Source organism: Neodiprion virginianus, chromosome 2 (genome assembly GCF_021901495.1).
Source record: "Neodiprion virginianus isolate iyNeoVirg1 chromosome 2, iyNeoVirg1.1, whole genome shotgun sequence".
Taxonomy (NCBI): Eukaryota; Metazoa; Arthropoda; class Insecta; order Hymenoptera; family Diprionidae; genus Neodiprion; species Neodiprion virginianus.
In genome coordinates, this window is record NC_060878.1 from 19,732,049 (window position 1) to 19,752,334 (window position 20,286).

Sequence of the window (20,286 nt, forward strand, 5' to 3'; positions counted from 1 at the left end):
CGTACTAATGGCAAACGAAATCTTTGATGTAGTCGACGGGTCGAGAGTGATGCCGGGAGGTCGGACGGAAGTGAACGACGTGCTGGTGAAAGCGTGGATCAGAGATAACGCAAAGGCTACCGCCATCGTCGCTTCCGCCATGGAGGATCTGCAGCTAGAAAACATCTCAGTTTCTACAACAGCCAAGGAAAGTTGGGACAAACTAAGCCGCATTCACGAATAGAGGTCGGCGACGAACAAACTTCTTACTCAACGGTTTCACGAGTATCGGATGTCCCCAACCGACTCGGTGGTACAGCACGTATCTCAAGTTCAGAACATGGCAAGACAACTGAGTGACGTATGAGAAAACGTATCAGAGTTAACCGTAATGGTTAAGATATTAGCGAGACTAACTTCAAAGTACAGTAATCTCCAGACAGCGTGGGACAGCGTAGACCCTGAGAGACAGACGGTTGAGAACCTGCAAGAGCGACTGATAGGAGAAGTGCGGCTCGACACAGATGGAAACACAGCCAGTGTTCTAGCGGTCACAAGACAAAACCGGTCAAAGGGAAATGCTGACACAAAGAAAAAAAAGCGACGTACCAAGAAGAACGTTGAATGTTTTCGTTGCCAGACGAAAGTTCATTACTCAAGCCAGTGTCCTCAGAAGAAAACAGAGTCCGGAAACTCCGTCGATAACTACGCAGTGATGGTAGTAGCCACGGACACGCATCGTAACCGTGAAGCCAGCAGTCGGTATGTGAAACCGACAGTCGAGCAAGTGAATTACCTGTTGAGTATCGATACGAAAGATGTGTAGTTCACCGACAGCGGCTCGTCGGCCCACATGATCTTCCGTCGGGACTGGTTTTATGACTTTCGCGCAACTAGTGGCGACAAAGTGTCGCTCGGTGACAACGGTGAATGCGCCACCACTGGCATCGGCAAAATCCTAATAGAAAGACTGGTCGACGGCGAGTGGAAACCCGCAGTCCTCGAAGACGTGTTGTTAGTACCAGGAGTGAAAAAGAATTTGTATTTCGTCGGAGCTGGCGTATCTAGAGGCTTAAGTGTACAGTTCGAAAATGACAAAGTCGAGCTGACTAGAAACTGACACCCTGAAGCAACCGGTGTGAGACAGCTGAACAAACTATACAGAATGTTTTACCGCGTACCGCGTCCGCGTGTCGAAGCAAACGTAGCCGCGTTAGACTTGAAAGTTTGGCACGAGCGCCTTGGGCATATTAACAAACGTGCCCTGTGCAATCTGGTGAAAGACAGACTAGTGGAGGGTGTCAGTGTGAAAAACTGCGAACAGTTTTTCTGTAAAGCGTGCCAGTTGGGCAAACTGCACAAGCTACCTTTCAAAAAGACTGAGAAAAAAAATAGCCAGACAGCCGGGGAAATTCGTACACAGTGATGTGAGTGGACCTATGTCAGTCCCATCCCTCACGGGGGCACAATACTTTGTGAACTTCAAGGATGATGCCACGGGCTTCCGCGTCGTGTACTTCGTTAAACACAAATCCGATGTGTTCGAGTGCTTTCAGCAGTACGAGCGGTATGTCGAAAACAAATTTAATGGTCGTATAAAGACTCTACGTGTCGATAATGGAGGTGAATACGACAATAAACTACTCCACAAGTATTTAGCGGACAGGGATATCGTAATGGAGCCAACTACAGCATATACTCCCGAGCAAAATGGGCAGTCCGAGCGGGACAATCGCACTATCGTAGAAAGTGCGCGAACCATGTTACAGGTGAAGAGTCTACCCACAGCTCTGTGGGAGGAAGCAGTTCGGACAGCCGTTTACGCGTTAAATCGATCTGGACGCTCTAGAACGGGCGGAAGCATGACTCCGTACGAACACTGAACCCGAAAGAAGCCCGATCTAACTCAGATGAGAATATTCGGTTCGCAAGCTTATGAGCTCATCCCAAAACAATTCACGACGACGTTCGACGCTCGCTCGAAGAAGGTCATTTTCTTCGGATACGAGGGAGAATCTCCTAATCATAGGTTGTATAATCCCCAGACGTGTCGTATATCTATTTCTAGAAACGTGAACTCCAACGAACGAGCGAACGGGATCGAGTCATGTGAGACGAACAAGTCAGAGGTAGAGATGCCTCTACCTGCGGTCAGTGATCTCAACGGAGACGTCGAAGAAGACGAACCAGCAGCAGTCGGTAACGCAGTAGACGAGGAAGAAACAGTTAAAAACGCAGAGGACGAGAAAGAAGCAGTTGGTAATGAAGCGGCAGTCGGTAACGCAGACGTTCAACCTGCCCTACCACAACGACAAGCTGCTGCAGCTACAAAGCCACGAAGACTGCGTGACCGGACAAGTATCCGTTTACCAAAGAGATACGAACTGCATTTTACCGAGTCTACAGTACCGACGACACTTTAAGAGGCGTTGACAGGACCACAGGCTCAGGACTGGTCGAAAGCGGTAGCAGCCGAGCTGCAAGCTCACGACAAAAACCAGACCTGGACGCAGGTGCCAAGGACGCCAGACACGAAAGCGATAGACTCGAAGTGGGTCTTCAAGCTGCTGAAAAATTCGACAACCGACACACATCGCTTCAAAGCACGTTTGTGTGCTACAGGTTTCCGACAGACACGAGGTGTGGATTATCACGAGACATTCTCACCAGTCGTTCGTTACGACTATTATTGAATCTTGGTGATCGGTCAATTATGTAAACGTATTTTTTGTTAACGCTTCGGCCCGGATATGGGCCCTCCTCAGAACGATTTATTTATTTAACTGTCAAGAACAACATAAATTTTTTATTAGAAAATTACAATCAAACATTAAATACTGTAGATTTAATACTCTTAGGGCTATTGTATATTATAGGTTAGTGAGTACATTTTGATTAATTGAAAAAAGGATAGACTTAGAGAGTTATTTACCTTTTTATAGTAAGCGGACTGAGATACAGTCGAATTCATAAATTACAATTTGTGGAGACAATGTTCAATGTACTCAAAGACTAAGATACAGTGGAATTCATAAATTACAATTTGTGGAGACAATGTTCAATGTACTCAAAGAACATTGTCTCCACAAATTGTAATTTATGAATTCGACTGTATCTTAGTCCGCTTACTATAAAAAGGTAAATAACTCTCTAAGTCTATCCTTTTTTCAATTAATCAAAATGTACTCACTAACCTATAATATACAATAGCCCTAAGAGTATTACATCTGCAGTATTTAATGTTTGATTGTACTTTTCTTATAAAAAATTTATGTTGTTCTTGACAGTTAAATAAATAAATCGTTCTGAGGAGGGCCCATATCCGGGCCGAAACGTTAACAAAAAATACGTTTACATAATTGACCGATCACCAAGATTCAATAATAGACTATACACGAGGTCGAGAATTCCTACCCTTCGTTCGTTACGACTCTCTCCGAATGCTATTAGCGATGATAGCACAAGAAGATTTGTAGATGTTCCAGTTTGACGTCTGTACAGCTTTCCTACACGGTGTACTGGATGAAGATATCCATATGGAGGTTCCCGAGGGTTTAGCCGTATCACAAGAAGAAAGTGCTAGTAGAAGTGTTGTGTGTAAACTCAATAATTCCTTGTATGGACTTAAACAAGCACCTCGGTGCTGGAACGTGAAGTTCCGAGAGTTTCTGAAGCAATATAAACTTGAAGAAACAAGTGCAGATGAAAGTGTGTTCTTTGGGAACCAACAAGGCTTTGATCTGTATTTAGCTTTATTTGTAGAGGACGGTATTTTTGTGGCAAAATCTTTGAGGGTTCTCGAGTCAGTCGTGAAGTCTCTAAACGAGGCTTTTGATATAACACTTGGAGATTGTAGAAATTTCGTGGGCTTGTAGATATGTAGAGATCGAACAAACAGAACGCTGTTCATCCACCAAAGTACTTATGCAAAAAATTGATTGAGAAGTTTTTTATGGAAAATGCAAAAAGTGTCTCAGTACCAGCTGACCCACATACGGTTTCATACCCAGTCGAGTCAGATGGGAAAGAGTCTTGTAAAACACCGCATCGTAGAGGTGTTGGCTCTCTAATGTTTCTCGCCGTAGTATCGCGCCCAGATATTGCTTTTGCCGTCAGTACCGTATTCAGTAACGTATTATTGCGTATCTAATCGATACTGTAGACTTGGGCATAGAATACAGAGCAAAAGACAGAGAGTCAGATTGAGTCGGCTTCTCCGATGCCGACTACGCCGGTGATATTGAGACGAGACGTTCAACTACCGGATATGCCTTCAGCATGTCAAACAGGTTAGTTATTTGGTCGTCTCAAAGACAGAGACTCGTGTCATTAAGTACAACAGAGTCAGAATATATTGCAGCCGCAACTGCCGCACAAGAAGCAGTTTGGCTTCGTAGCTTACTAAGCGGTATCGGATATCAGCGCGTAGAACCTACATTGTTATATGTGGACAACCTGAGTGTGATACACCTGGGAAAGAATTCCGAGTTCCACAAAAGAACTAAACACATTGATGTGCGATACCACTTTCTTAGAGACAAAGTGAAAGAAAGAGTCATACAATTAGTATACGTACCATTTGCAAAACAGAAAGCGGATATCCTAACCAAACCCTTAACAAAAGTACAGTTCTGCAGAATGCGAGAGAGTATGGGTATGATTGGGAAGTACGAGCGCTCAAGTGGCGAAAGTGTTCACGTTTGACTTTCGCGCTCAGGGACGGAGAACTCTCTGTCCACAGCTCGGGTTGCGCACGCAACCACTGAGCCATGAGGATTGGAACCAGCGTTTCCTCTCTCTTGCCAGTATCGCCTCGCATGTGTGACTGTAAAGTTGTAAGCAGAGTTTCTTTTTTCTCTTGTTCCTTTCGTTGTATCGAGTTGCAGAACAAGTAACAATCAAAGTGTTCTTCAATTATAAAGACATCGTGAACTGTTTTATAAGTGTCACTTCTTTTACTGAACCTTTCCTCCACCACGGCACGAGTTTGCGGCAACACTTAATGCTCTAGCTTCACTTCTTGTTATTTGCTTCGAAGTCAATTCATAATCTAGTCACTGATTGTGAAACACTTTAACCCCTGGATATCCATAATTCTTGTCATACTGAATTTCTTGATCTCCAAAGTAAACCGCGGCGTACTTCTTTTCATGTTGATATCCACCTTCTTGGAATAATACACCTTGGTTTTTTCTGCATTCGTTTTTAGTTTGTTGATCTGGCAATATTCATAGAGGCTGGAAATGATTTTTTCATATAGATATGAGAATCGGCAAAGATCACAATATCATGCGCACAATAATATTCTATCGATAAGATTTCCTTTAAATGCATGACTGAGATTCCCCTTATTCCCCTTTTTACCAAAAATCCTTCCAAATCAGTAGTGAGTCAAAAAACAAAATGGTTGAATGAGTTTCGCCTTGCAAAATGTCTGAAGTGATTTTCACCGACTCAGAGGTTTCCCATCCCCTCTTTGATCTTTATATTCGCGGACTGATTGAACTGATACTCAACGTCTGTAGCTTGTGCCATAGCCTAGAATGGCTAACTGAAACGAACGGCGCCTCCATCTTTCGTTACTCGCGCTGTGCGCGTGACGTCGCTTTTGAAACAAAAATCGTAATATACATAACTATATGGGTCATTGTGACTTCAAACTTTACCAATTCTCTCTTTGAAATGTTTATGTTAATAATATCGTGGACTGATAAATGAAAAGCCAGACAATTAGTTATAATTGTGTATTTATTAATAAAGATATACTTAAACTTGATGCAAAAGGATTCGTGAGGATATACAACAGGCTTGCTCTCTTTCTTTTCACTATACCGTTTTGGGCTCCAAAAGGGACACGCTCGCTGGCTGTGTCGGAATATACGCGCATGCGCATTTATTACATAATACATTTTAATACAGTAAGATGTCGCTACCAGACTTAAATTTACATGTATTCCAACACGCCTCCTTAAATTTAAGTTTTGTTACAATTAGAAAAAAAAAATTAATAGATATTTTATTTATCCTTTCATATGATCACCTCTGCTCTGTGCAGATTAACTTATGTTTGTTTTCATTTTAGATTTAGCATGCCGACAAGCTTATTGAACTTAGTTTTTCCTAACGCTTTAGTTAGTATATCGGCAACGTTATTTTCACTATCTATCTTTACAACGCCAATCAAGCCTTTCAAATAGTTTTCATGAACGAAGTGGTAGTGAATTTCAATGTATTTGGAATTCTTTGTGAAATTTCCAAATTTTACAATGCATACGGCACCAGAGTTGTCCTCATAAACCTTTACTGGCTCTTTTATCTCAATTTTAAGATCTTTCAGCAAATCTTTAATCAGTTTCAACTCACTAACTACATCAGATAAAGCAACGTACTCTGCTGCAGTTGAGGATTTAACAACACTGCTTTGTTTCTTAGATTTCCAGTAGATTACGTTGCCAAACAATCTAATTACGTAGCCTGTTGTAGATTTACGGTCTACAGTATCGCCGGCCCAGTCTGCGTTTACGAAGCAATCAAGTGTATCGCAATTCACATTTTTCGTATAAGTTAATTTTTTTTCTCTAGTCAAGTACAAATATTTTAAGACGCGTAAGGCGTACTTGTAATGAGTTTGATCATAGCAGTTCTGGAAACGACTTAAGTAATTGGTACAATAGGCAATATCTAATCGTGATCCTGAACTTACGTAAAGTAGTTCCCCGATTATGCTTCTATAATTTAAATAATCAGACACTGACTGCGCAGGCTCACATTTTAAATTTTGTTCAATCGGTGTTTCGTGGAGTTTACAATTCTCTATGTTATATTTCTTTGCTAAGGATTCTATGTATGACTTTTGATCGAGGGTGACAGTATCTCTAGCCTTGTTAAATTCTATATTTATTCCTAGATAAGTTTTGACTTCGCCTAAATCTTTCACATTGAACCTTTTTAATAATAATTTCTTAACATTGTTTATTTTCTCTATATTTTTACAACAAGTCAGTACATCATCTACGTAGGATATGAAATAAACAGGATCTTGTTCACGCTCATCGAGAATGTATAAACATTGATCGTTGTTGCTTCGTTTGAAGCCAATACTTTTTAGAAAATTGTCAAGACAATTGTACCATGCTAACGAACTTTCACCTAATCCGTAGAGAGCTTTATTTAGTTTCCAGACCCTACCTGATTTATCGTCGTAACCTTCAGGTTGTTTGACGTAAACCTCTGAGATTATTTCTCCGTTTAAAAATGCGGATTCTACGTCTAATTGATGAACTATCAAATTAAGGTTTACACTAAATGACATTAATAATTTTAAAGTTTGAGATCTTATTACAGGTGAATATATGTTTTCTAATTTATCTCTTTGCTGAAAACCTTTTACAACGATTCTCGCTCTAAATTCTCCATTTGACTTTTGTGTATATACCCATTTTGAATCTAATACATCTTTATCTTTTGGACATTTGGCTAGATCGCAAGTGCCATATTTTTTAATGCGTTCCATTTCTTTATTCATCGAATCCTGCCAAGCTTTAGAATTACAACTATTTATCGCTTCACAATAGTTTTCTGGAACATTCGCATTAATGTAGTTAACGTAGATACAATTTGCAAATTTATGTGACTGATAGATATCGGTTTGTTTTCTCTCTCTACCTGACCTCCTTAAAGGAGTATTTACATTTTTATCATTAGATTTTAAACTTAGGTTCTTTAGTGATTCATCGTTATCATTGTAAATACTATCGTTATCAATTTTTTGACTAAATTCTTCATTTACGACATTTTTGGCACAATCATTGTTTGTTTCAATAAATTTATCTTTACTATCAGTTTCACAATTCTCTTTATCATTTTATTCTCCAGTAAAACCCACTAGTTTCACATCTTCCTCTATCACGTCAACATGTTTAACTACTGTTACTTTATCACCCATAAGTACTCGATAACCTACATTTTCGTATCCCACCAAAATCCCTACATCTGCCTTCCTGTCCCATTTATGCTTTCTTTTGACCTCAGGTACTCTGCAAAAAACTTTACTACCATATAGTCTTAGATTTTTTATATTTGGCTTTTCACCTGTAAATATTTCAAATGGTGTTTTTCTTTGAATAGTATTAGCAAGAGTCCTGTTCTTTAAATAAACCGCTGTTTTTACTACTTCAGGCCAGAATTTTACGTTTATTTTTGCGTCAGCTAGTAAGCATCTTGCAATATCCATCACAGATCTATTGTACCGCTCCGCAGTTCCATTGATTTCATGGACGTACGGAGGGCATGGCTCAATCAAAATACCTTTTTCCTGTGTGAATTTATAAACCTTTTTACATACTATTTCTTTAGCGTTATCACATCTAATTTTTTTAACCCTTTTTTTTGTTAAATTTTCTACTAGATTTACATATTCAACTAGGCATTCAAAGAATTCGTCTTTTGTTTTGATAGTGTAAACTTTAGCTACTTTACTATAATCGTCAATGAAAGATACAAAATGTTTTTCACCTAAATTTCCAGTTATTTGTGGCCCATTCAAATCACAATGAATAATTTCCAATAATTCTTTGGCTCTGTGCCTATCGTTGTCAAATTTTGTATTGTGCATTTTATTTTGTAAACATGTACCGCATTTTAAATAATCACTTTCAAATTTATCTGGTAAGCCATCGATCAGTTTTTCCTTACAAAGTACATTCAAGTAATTGAAATTAACATGTCCAAGCATTTTATGGAACTTTTCCTTTACAGTTATATTGCAAGCTATTTCGTTGTTACAAACATTTTTCTTATCTTTAAGGCTATACATTTTAGAAATATCATTTTCTTTGAACGCTACAGCAATCAACTCATTGTTTCTAGTATAGATTTTTGATACATTGTACTTTGAAAATATTTTGTGCGTTTCAGTTACTTTTCCATAGCTAATTAAGTTTTGATACATTTTTTCTACATAGAAAACATTAGATAATTTTACTCTTTTTGTCTCATTGAATACAATAAAATCAACGAAGATATTGCCAACTTTTGTGGCTTGTAAAGTTTTGCCGTCTCCTACTTTTACTGGAATTGGAGTTTTCAAATTTATGTAATCATTAAAGTAATCTATGTTATTTGTTATATGATCAGAGCACCCGCTGTCAAGTATCCATTCGATCTTATCCGCGTTTACATCATTGTTACAATCGTTTTCTAACTTACAATCTGCTTCAGTGCAGAATGTGCTACTGAACCTTTCGCTGTTACTTACTGACCGTGTAGAATCTTCTCCATGCCGTTGCCAGCTCCCGCGACCGCGTGAAGTTGGATACCTGCCTCTGCTTGGGTTCACGTTGTTGCCATGTTGTTGCTGATGGTGGAAAAGACCCCGTGCGCCTCCTCGCGTCACGTGCATATCTCGGCCTCTGTTTCCCCTGCTGTTGTATCGCCATGTAGAGGTGGATGTAGATGTACGGTGATTCGGGCACGTATATTGTGTGTGACCAGGTTTATTGCACTTGAAGCACACGCCATCGAACTTCTTTTCACAAACGAAAGCGTTTGAATTTCCGCTCCGGTTTCTACTCAGTTTATTTTCTTCTTTTTCCTTGTCTTCTGCTGCTTTTATTTTGCTTTTTACAAATTCAACTGTCTGGTCTTCTTCTTTCAAAACGTCGATGAGATCTCCAATGTGACTAAATGAACTTGGCAGTGTTCTTAGTAAATAATTTAACTTTTCTTTGTCACTAACTGTAGCACCTGCATTTTTTAGTTCTGTTATCATTTTTTCAAAATCGCAAAAGAAATCTTCTGAAGTGTCATAGTCTTTTAACCTCACATTTTCTATTTTGTTCCTTAAGCTGATTTGCAATGCTGTAGATTTTCGTATGTACATTGAGTCCAATTTTCTCATTATTTTAAATGCAGAGTCTTCAGCGTTTAAAAATTCCATTTGTCTGTTAGAGAGAGCACTATATATATAATTGACTGCCTTGATATCTTTTTCGTCCCAGGTTGCGTTATCACTTTCGATTTTTTCTCTTTCAACGACGTCTTCACATTTTTTCCATTTTAGGAAAATTAATAAACGTTTTTTCCACGTGGTATAATCTTTTCCGTCAAATATCGGAATAAATATTTTGCTGTCTTCGCTCATCTCGTTAGCGTCAGACTTTTCAAACTTTTCAAATATAGAATTTTTCAGCAGCAAAACTCTTCTTGTGACTTCTAAGAAGAATTTCCTAACACCTTTGATTAATTTTTCTTGTTCTAAAACTGAAGTTTTATCGGTGAGATTTTCTTCCTTAACCTCAAAAGCGTTTTCGTCACCACGTGTTTTTACCGGTTCTTCTTTGTTCATTACAACACCATACAACAGTCATTTTTATTCAAACCACGGACTGCTACCATGTTAATAATATCGTGGACTGATAAATGAAAAGCCAGACAATTAGTTATAATTGTGTATTTATTAATAAAGATATACTTAAACTTGATGCAAAAGGATTCGTGAGGATATACAACAGGCTTGCTCTCTTTCTTTTCACTATACCGTTTTGGGCTCCAAAAGGGACACGCTCGCTGGATGTGTCGGAATATACGCGCATGCGCATTTATTACATAATACATTTTAATACAGTAAGATGTCGCTACCAGACTTAAATTTACATGTATTCCAACAGTTTACTATCGTTAGATATACTTGTAATTAATAACTATTTATTTAATGCATAATAAAAGCATATTTATATTCAACAAGATTGTGAAAAAGCGGCACAGTGCTCATTGTGCGAGTTAAACCGTCGATTCACTTTTGACCACCACGTTGCCAAACTTGAGTTGCAATATCTTAGCTGACAGTAAAGATGGCCGATATATGCAGTGTGTTTACCTAGTCTTAGATACAGAGCACGGTCGTTTACACAGGTCTGGGCACTCCGGCTGTAAAACCGTGCTCGAAAATGAAGCCGATGTTGTGAATTTTCGCCGCTAGCGCTAGTGAGGGAGAGGCCTACTTAGTACGCATGCGCGGTAACTAGAATAAATAACTCATCAAAAATACAAATCTGCAAGCCTAGCACGCAAGCGCACGGAGTAAAAGACGGCTGCCCTATATTCCTCTCTTTGTTGCACACCGGCCACGGAGATTGCAGCGCTCCGGTCTTTGGCGCACAAATTGAGAAACACAGGCTCCAAGACGGTACGCTGCGTTATATAGGAAGGGGCTCGGACGCGTGATGAAAGTCGTCGAGCAAGCAAGCGCGAGTAACGAAAGATGAAAGTCTGTGAACAGACGTATTACTAATACACTTTTTCCTTAGGTTTCCGGATGTTTAACTGAACTATTGATTTGAGGGTGAAAATATTGACCAGATATTATCTGGTTTTCCAAAAACCCGCGTAGCACTTTCAGGTAAAAGTGAATTTGATTCGCACCAGTTATTTATTCTCCTATTCAGTATGCCTGGGAAAACTTTGGCTAAACAGTCGATCACCGCTATCGGCATGTAACTCGAGGGCTCAGATCTATCGCCTTTGTTTTTGTATAGAATTTTCACAGTAATATTTGACCATATCGCAGGCGTATACTCTTGCTCGAGTATTTTATTAAACAAGACGTTTGTTAAAAGCCTCCAATTTTTAGGCAAATTTTCAAGGAAGTCGTTAGTAATACTATTTTCTCCGGGCGCTTTACCGCTCTCGCACTTACTTCCACTCAAACGTTCGCTTACCTCCATTATTGCGATCGGTGATTCACGCTCCAGAACTTCTCGTATCGTAAAATAATCGTAATTATATTCTAACTCTAATGCCGGGTTCACATAAACGCGGTGGCACACTGCGCGGTCGAGCGTAACTAATCAAAATGCTTGAAATCTGCTCCGCGCGTTGTCGCGGTCGCTCCGCCATAAATAGAGTCTATTTATATTTTCAGTGGAGCGGAGCCAGTGGTTCGGCGGAGTGGGAATCGGACCTCTCTTTCTACCTCTTTTTATTGGTTAGGTGTGGTTTGGTTAGGTGTGGTTAGGCGGAGTTATCCTGTGCCGGTTGCTTTGTTTGTGATTATATCTGATTAAATTAAAGTAATAAGCAAAGGGACTATGGTAAGTACAAGATTTCAAAAATAATACTTCTTAATATTTGAAATAATAAGAATTTATAATATTCAATAGTTTTTTCGCGATATATTCATATAATGCCTCATATATACGAAATTAACTCAATGAATTTCGTTAAAAAGTTGTTTTCATCTGTTGTTACACCTGTTGTTTGTCCGTACAGCTACATATAAAAATTGGTCATAGAATAATATGTACATACATAAATGTTATATGATTGCAGGAGTATATGACTTGTAAGTTTTGCTCCGACCGAGTGGAAGCAGACGAAACAGAGTTTCATAGGTGTTTTCTTGGGCAAATGGACGATGTTCGTGTTGACGAGAACGGAGTATTGTTCTTAGGTAAAATTAGTTCAGTTACATTTGAACATCAGACAATAGTTTCAAGTATACGTTAATATACACAATGATATTCCTTTCAGTTGAAACGTGTAACGAAGAAGCTGGATCTATTCCACAAATCGGCTTCGATGAGCTGCTGATTGCTGAAGTGCAAAAGTATCCACCATTGTACGACCACCGTCTAGAAATTGATCAGCGAAGTCGTTTAAAGCGTGATAGTTGTTGGTAGAAAATATTCGATAGCCCTAGAGGTAATATGTATTGTGTGCACATGTGAAGAAAAAATACTCTATATCACCATAATATAGGTCGGATCCCCTTGAAAGAATTACCAAAGAAGTGGAAAAATGAACGTGACAAATATATAAAAACCAAGAAAAAGATCCATAAATATGTACCCAGTGGGTCAGCTTCTCAGAAGAAAAATCCACCAAAGTATAAAAATTATGCCCTGATGCAGTTCTTGGATGACTCGCTAGAAAATAGACAGTTAGTATCAGTTGCTTTGTACATTGCGTACAGAATTCAATATAAAATATGTTACACATTCTCAGGACAACATCGAACTTGAACTTTTCTGCATCATCTTCGCAAAGCGCAGATAACTAGAATGACCAGAATGATGAGTATGATGTCTTGGATCTCCCACCGAGCAGCCCCAGTACTAGCAGTGTTGATCAATCTTGTTCAAATGATGGATTACGAAATAAAAGAAGTACAGAATCAACTTTAATTACTATTCAATGAGTATATGCACTATGTAATGAGACATGTGTACTGTGTTTTTGTGTAGGAAGAAGCAATAAGTTGTCCAATATTGAAAAGGCCTTGTTGGAAGCAATTCGGCAGCCAATACAAATGCCACGATCATCTACAGGCCCTCGTACACCACCAGCAGTCAACGAAGTAGATGCATTCTGCGCAAGATTGGCAGCTAGTTTGAAAAGACTGAATTCTTGTGATCGTGCACAAGCCGAAATAGAAATGCTGCAAGTGCTATTTCGTTGGGAATATGGCACAAAATGAGTATTTGGAAAACCCACATATTATTAAATAAATACAAATGTTTTATTTTGAATGTACTATAAATTTACAAATTTTATTACAAACTCACAAATATAAAAGACTATTCATTACAATTCGATCGATACATTATATAATTTTTTTTTCAAATATTTGTTCCACCTTGTATACGGGGTACTACCCCTTTTGACAATCTCCTCGCCTGCCTTTTTTTCCAATTCCTTCCTTCTTGAATTTGCACGAGGGCATAGGGAAACTCCGGAAAACCTGGCCGCTACAGTCGGCTATATTTTTACTGAGTTTTAGGTGTACTACTATCCACCAAAAATTCAAAAAATTTTCCTGATAATATAATTTTAGGCAATAATTAGCAATAATTTGAATATACAATTTGTAGAGTTGGGGCTAATACACAATTAAAATTAAACGTATCTGTTCATTTACAGGTGATTGCTTTCAAACTTTTTTTGCGAACGAAAGAATTTTTTGCATTTCATCGATTAACCAAATTCCGACATTATCAGATCTCAAATGTCGTCATTGAGCATACCTCAATCCTCCCTGATACAAGTATCCTTGAAAATCATTGTTTTGTGCTAGAGCCTACTGCCACTCAACAGCACCTTCATTGTTGAAGAAATCAGTAAATGTCTCTCGCACTAAACTTGCATTTTGGCTGTACCTGTTGCTTCCTGTTCAACGGAGTTTAGCTATTCCCATAGCACATGGGACTTCAGCTCGCCATTGACCATCATTGATGTGACCAGTTGACGATGTGCTATCTGCGAAAACAGGTGGACAATACGTTCTTTTCATGGCAGGTGTGGAATCTTCATCCTTCTTTAACCAATTGTGGAGACAGACAGATGCTTTTATTATTCCCTCTATAGTTTCAGTTGAAGCAAGTATAGGCCTCTGAAATATTTTCCACCCTGCAACCATAATACCAAATACGTTCTCAATTACTCTTCGTGCTCTGCTCAGTCGGTAATTGAATATCCGCCGTTCAGGGGTCAAACTAGCCCTAGGATATTGTCACAACATATATGTTGTCAATGAAAAAACTTCATCTGCTACCGTGACGTAAGGCAATGCTTCCCTAACTGATGAAAGTGTGGGTAGAGACAATGAGAGTAGCTCGTTTTTAAAGGCTTTTCCTATATTCGATTTTCGAAAAACTCCACCATCACTCTCTCTACCCTGAGCCCCTATGTCAACAAGGGTGAACCAATAAATAGCATCACACATTGCCATGAGCATTAGGCTGTGATTGCCTTTATAGTTGTAATAGGTGGACCCCGAATTTGGTCTAGCCTGCAACAATTATGGAAGATGCGAGATCAATATAAATGAGTGGTATTGAGTCTATGATGATTGTTTCGTCTTACCTCAATGTTAACGTGTTTTCCATCTATGGCCCCAATACACTTTGGGAAATTCCATGTATCTTTGAATTGTTCTGCTATATTTAGCCAATTATGTGCAGATGGTTGAAACAACACTTTATCTTTCAAAGTTGTCCATAAAACCTCACAAGTGTCGGATATTATTCCTGTGACTGTTGATTTTCCTATACGGAAAGCATAACTCAAGGACACCATGCTATCGCCGGAAGCTAAATATCTGAAAATTGGGATATAACATTACAATGAGCGTAAATGCTAGAAAGTATTAATGAAGTAATAAGGGCTCTTGATACTAGAAATGATAGTAAGTTATTGAATAACAGCGATAAAATACCTGAGAGTCAGGGCCAACCTGGTCGAAGCTGTAATAGGTTCTCGAACCACATGAGATTTTGTTATGCGGGGACTCACTAACTGAAGGAGAGTATCAAACTGTTCTGGTTGCATTCTCAAGTAATTTGTGTACTTTTCTGTATCTTTCAACCTCATTTCCAGAATCAGCTAAGGGGCCGTACTTAAATTACGTAAAGGAATTTGAAGAACTTTTCAACCCCTACCCCCCCTGTGTATCAGATCATAACAAAATGTCAACCCCCCCTCCCCCCGTCCCAAATTGTACGTAATTTTTCGGAATCAAATAACGAAATAGCATAAAATTTTATTAAAATCATTTGTATTTTTCATTATTCTTTTATTTATTAATTATTAATTATTAATTATTAATTATTAATTATTAATTAATTATTAATTATTCAATTATATTATTAATTTAAGATAAAAAACTTCAAATATTCTTTTCTTATAAACTATTGTATTATATTATTTCTACTTAAAATATATTTTATTAAAATTTCGCATAAAAAATAAATCTTTCTATAAAATTTTTTTAGAAAACTTGAACGTAATATTTGGTAAGAAACTGATGAGTCTACTATCACTCATGATATTATTTGCAATTTGACTTTAGCAGTTAGTTTTAACTACACAATGTCATCGGTCCATGGAGTGTTAAGCCAGTCTCCAACGTTTTTAACTATTGGTATACAATCCTTACTGTCCAGTACTGAGTCATTTTCGAGTAGGATACAATCGTTATCAACACTTTCTATGTTAATCCATTCTGTTTCTTCAGTGAATGGTGATTCCAATTGACAAAGTAGTTCTTTGCCTCTACGAGCAATGACGCGTTGTGGTCTAATTCTCGAAGTTTCAAGCGGTGCTCCACGGGGATGGACATTTTTTCGATGTTTTAGAGCACCTTTTTTTGATGAAGTATAAAATCCACAAAACTGACATATTCTACTTGCAAGATCAGCCTGAATAGAAGGGCAGTAAAAATCATAGGGCAGAATTGAAAATTGTGATGATTCTGGCTTCATATTCAATGACAAACGTAAGAGAAGAGGAGCAAACTTAAACTCTGTTTTATCATTAGGTGGTGGTATCGTCAGACCTGAATCAGTCATTTTCAAGGGATATGGGGGTGGCAAATGTCCGTCAGGAAGTAATGACTTCAAATTACTCCTAAACTCTGTGCAGCATTCAGATCTTCCACACTTTACAATCTGTAAACAGCAGCGCACTAGTTTCAAAATGTTAAAGGTTTGGCTATAGCAGAATCTGGCGCGGGAATTCAGTTTGAATTTTTTTATTAATTATCAAAAAATTTTACATTCAATTCAAAAAATTACGTACAAGCATCAAAAGACCCCCTCCCCCGTATCGTAACAAAGTGTAACAATCGAGTCTGACCCCTCCCCTCCCTTACGTTTGTTACGTAATTTAAGTATGGCCCCTAATCTGCTCCTCGATTTTTGCGGGTTTCAGGTAGAAATATATCCCGGACCCACTAGTTCCTAGGATTATTCCGGCGTGTTCTTTTTCTCGCACGAAGGTATAAGTAATATAACATAAGCAGTTTTTTTCGTCGTTCGCAGCTGTACAGTACTGTACATGTACAATTGTCGTTGATATTCGTAATCTGAATTCATGATTTACAGATGCGACAGCATCTCGACGGCAAAAAAATTGAAAAAAATTAAAAAATTAATAATGTCTATACCGCATTCTTATTACTCGTTTATATTTCGGAGCACGTTTTCCGCTGTGGCATGCTTAGACACTTCCATTCAAGTTAGGTTATGTTACGTGTTGTTTTCTGAATGCACCACCTTGGTACTCCGCTCGACCGCGCACCGTGTCACCGCGTCTATGTGAACCCACCAAAGACATCATCATAATAATTTTAATGGAAATCAGGCCAGGAATCACGTTTCATCATAGTTAAGCTTCTACTGTATTTTTTTCTTGTTTGATTTATTGCAGACCACAAATGTTTGCAGTTCCTTGCATTTAAAATGTTCAAGATGATCTTATTTTTGAAGACATCCTTTGATTTTTTCACTTTTTCTCGACAAAATTTTTTCGATTCTGAGTAGTAATGTTAGGACGGATTTTGGAAATGATTTTTCTCACACACTTTGAGCAACTTACGTACTTCAAGCTTCTCTATATTGCAATCCTTATCGGCCTATGGTTTATACTTTTATCAATTACAGCCACTGGCCATTCCTGAGCGTTGAGCGGCTTCTCTGATATTATTTCTCACAGGTCGCATAACTTGTCAATGCTCAGGGCTTGCATGTTTAGAATTGGCAAAAGCTTAATTATATCGCAAAAAGACTTGTTCCTATGAGATCTCCAGTTAATATCTATAGGAAGTTTTTGTTTGTTAATTACATTTTATATAAAAATCATCGGGAAATGATCACTGCCCGTAATAGTATGTGAAACTTAAAAATCTAAAATCATATCAAAAGCTAGAATATTACCCCAAACTCAGTCTATAACTGACCTACCGACACTGCTTACAAATGTGTATTGCCTCAGAAAAACACCTTTTATCCTTTCAACAAACAAGAACAATCCTTAATCATTAATTGAAATATCAGCCTCCCCCTTTTATTTATACCCAGATCCAGCGACTCTTGTAACACATTCATTGCCGCATATCTCCAATCTTTCTTATATCGATAGTAGCGCACTACATCTCTTCTGGGGGACTCATGTGCATAATACCGACAGTTGCAGTGTACATACGTATAAGTTAATGCGCGCACAATGATTATAAATACAGGGTGTCCCTAAATTGAGGGACACGGACCAGCCAGCGTAATACCTGACTGAAATGCAACCGAGAATTTCTTCACCGGAAGGTCATCCGACGCATAGTTTTTGAATTATAAGCGATAGCGTTAAGCCAATCAGAGTGCACCATTTCATCTGGATTTGCCGCCACGGAAATTGCTGTTTTGTTCGTCTGGGTGGATTATTATTATTCGGTTACAAAGTAAATATCGGCACCTCCCCTCTCTCGCTGTTGTACCCCTTCTCGAGCGCTGACCTCGGTATTGTTGCCGCGGCACACGCTGCCGGCCGCACACCCACGGACGCACACTTGTGTGTGTGAAAATAAGCGAATGCCCAGCTTCACAATACTACCAAACACACATCTACGAGTGAAAATAAAAATAAATCTCGAAATGAATCAGCCGATTTAAGATCTAATGTTATAAAACACTTCCAATCATCGATGTATGCATAAAACTAGAGATTTTAGACGGTTGATATGCCGTTAGGGTTCATAATTAGTCATTCAATCAATCTGAATTATGCTTTCCGAACATTTTCTGTGTCTTTGCAATATATTTTTTCCACTAGTTTGAAATTCATCATTGACATACGATTCTTCAATAATGCGAGGAAACAATAACTCGCTGAATTGACGTGTCAATAGGTTTGTAAATCAATTACAATTCACCTGAGTTAACACAAAATAACTGAATAAATGAGAATTCACTGAATCACTAAAAATGATAACTGAAATCATGAGAATTATTTGGGATATAACTGAATTAGGAAGAGTTGTGATAAGTCAAGTTACTTTGAATAACTTTAGATTCGTGCCAAAATTTTATGTTTAGAGAGAAAAATAATTAAATTCAAATAAAAAAGTGATTTTAAATCAAGAAGAAGAAAATTTCCAAATACCTGAATTCAAATGAAGCAATTTGAATTTAATAAATCTATCCGAATTTAAGGAAAAATAATAATTATTTATATTAAAAAAGAGAAGTAAGAGAAGAGATCGAGCCAGACACCAGCCCCAACGACACGCCGTCAAAGAAAATTTTCGCAGCTGCCCAACCAGAAGGAACAGTACCCTCAGCTGCAGAGTGCGACCCTTCTACACAACACACTGGTAAAGCAGAAAATCCAGATATCATAGAAAAGCTTCTTGCTGAATTCAACAATATGCGAGACGAAAATAAACAGCAATGCAACAATATGAGAGAGGAAAATAAGCAGCAATACAACAGCATGACCGCTCAGCTGGCCACGGTCGCCGAGAAGCACGAAAGCAATTTCGAAGATCTCAAACGAAAACTGCGAATGTGCAAAAAAGAAACGACTCAGGAAATTCAAAAGCTGCAAAACCAGATCATGGCAATTGAAAAAAAATACGCAGAAAAAGTGGCGGCTTTGACGGAGAGATACAAGAAATGAAAAGAGATTGAGCGATTCTGAAAAAGCTCAAAAAAGCACAGGGGCAGTGGAAAGATCCAGCAGGCTGCTCAGTAAAATCGAAGCCCTAGAAAAAGACACGAGGAAGAATAACGTCATTCTTATAGGATAAGAATTTCAGCGGGATAATATTAAAGGGGAAGTAGATTCGTTCTTCCAGAAAGAGTTCAACGTGCAAAACAAAGTGCTCGAACCCAGAATAATCTCAAACAGGAATAATAAGAATATGATTAGAATCAAATTAGATTGCTGGGACATAAAACAAGGAATTTTTACTCAGAAGAAAAAGCTGAAGGGCAGAGAAGTTTTCATCGACCATGACCTGACGTTCAAAGAGAGACAAGTCGCAAAGAATTTGAGAGATCTCAGCAAGCAGCGAAGATCTGAAGGGCACACCGTCAAGATTAGCTATCAGAAGCTCATCATTGATGGAGCAGTGTACCATTGGAATAAGAAGAAAAAAGGCCTAAAAAAACCAAACCGCGAAACTGAGGATCCTGCAACCAACACGAGCGCCTCAACTTCAACGCAAGTTTCAAAAAACTGCACAGAAGGTCCAGGGACAGCGGCATAATTTTTTGGAACGTGCACTAGGGGTGGGCTAGCAGTGCTGGTGAGGAAAACAATGCAAACCGAGGTCATCGACATGAGTCCGTGGTGGCTGTTTGTGTGGACGGTAGTGAGAGAAACTGTGCTCACCGTTAGAGTTATATACTTTCGCCCTGGGCTCGAGTTTAAGCATATCTTGGAAACTATTCCAAATCGCGGTTGGGGAAGTGGAGGAAAAGGTGGGCGATGGGACAGTCATTATCGGAGGTGAGTTTAAAGCGAGAGTGGGTGAGTCTG

The 20,286-nt window shown here is 38.6% G+C and overlaps 2 protein-coding genes across 2 annotated transcripts in view; one reads left to right on the forward strand and one right to left on the reverse strand.

Moving 5' to 3' along the window:
- Positions 1-20,286, forward strand: part of LOC124299125 (sodium-dependent neutral amino acid transporter B(0)AT3) — a 521,903-nt gene that overhangs the window by 30,810 nt on the left and 470,807 nt on the right. The gene's annotated exons all lie outside the window — the stretch shown is intronic.
- Positions 14,147-15,345, reverse strand: LOC124297739 (putative nuclease HARBI1). Its single transcript, XM_046749051.1, has 4 exons — positions 15,191-15,345; positions 14,839-15,073; positions 14,650-14,764; positions 14,147-14,382 (listed from the first exon to the last, which is right to left on the reverse strand). The coding sequence occupies exons 1-4, from the start codon at positions 15,343-15,345 to the stop codon at positions 14,147-14,149; spliced, it is 741 nt and encodes a 246-aa protein (XP_046605007.1).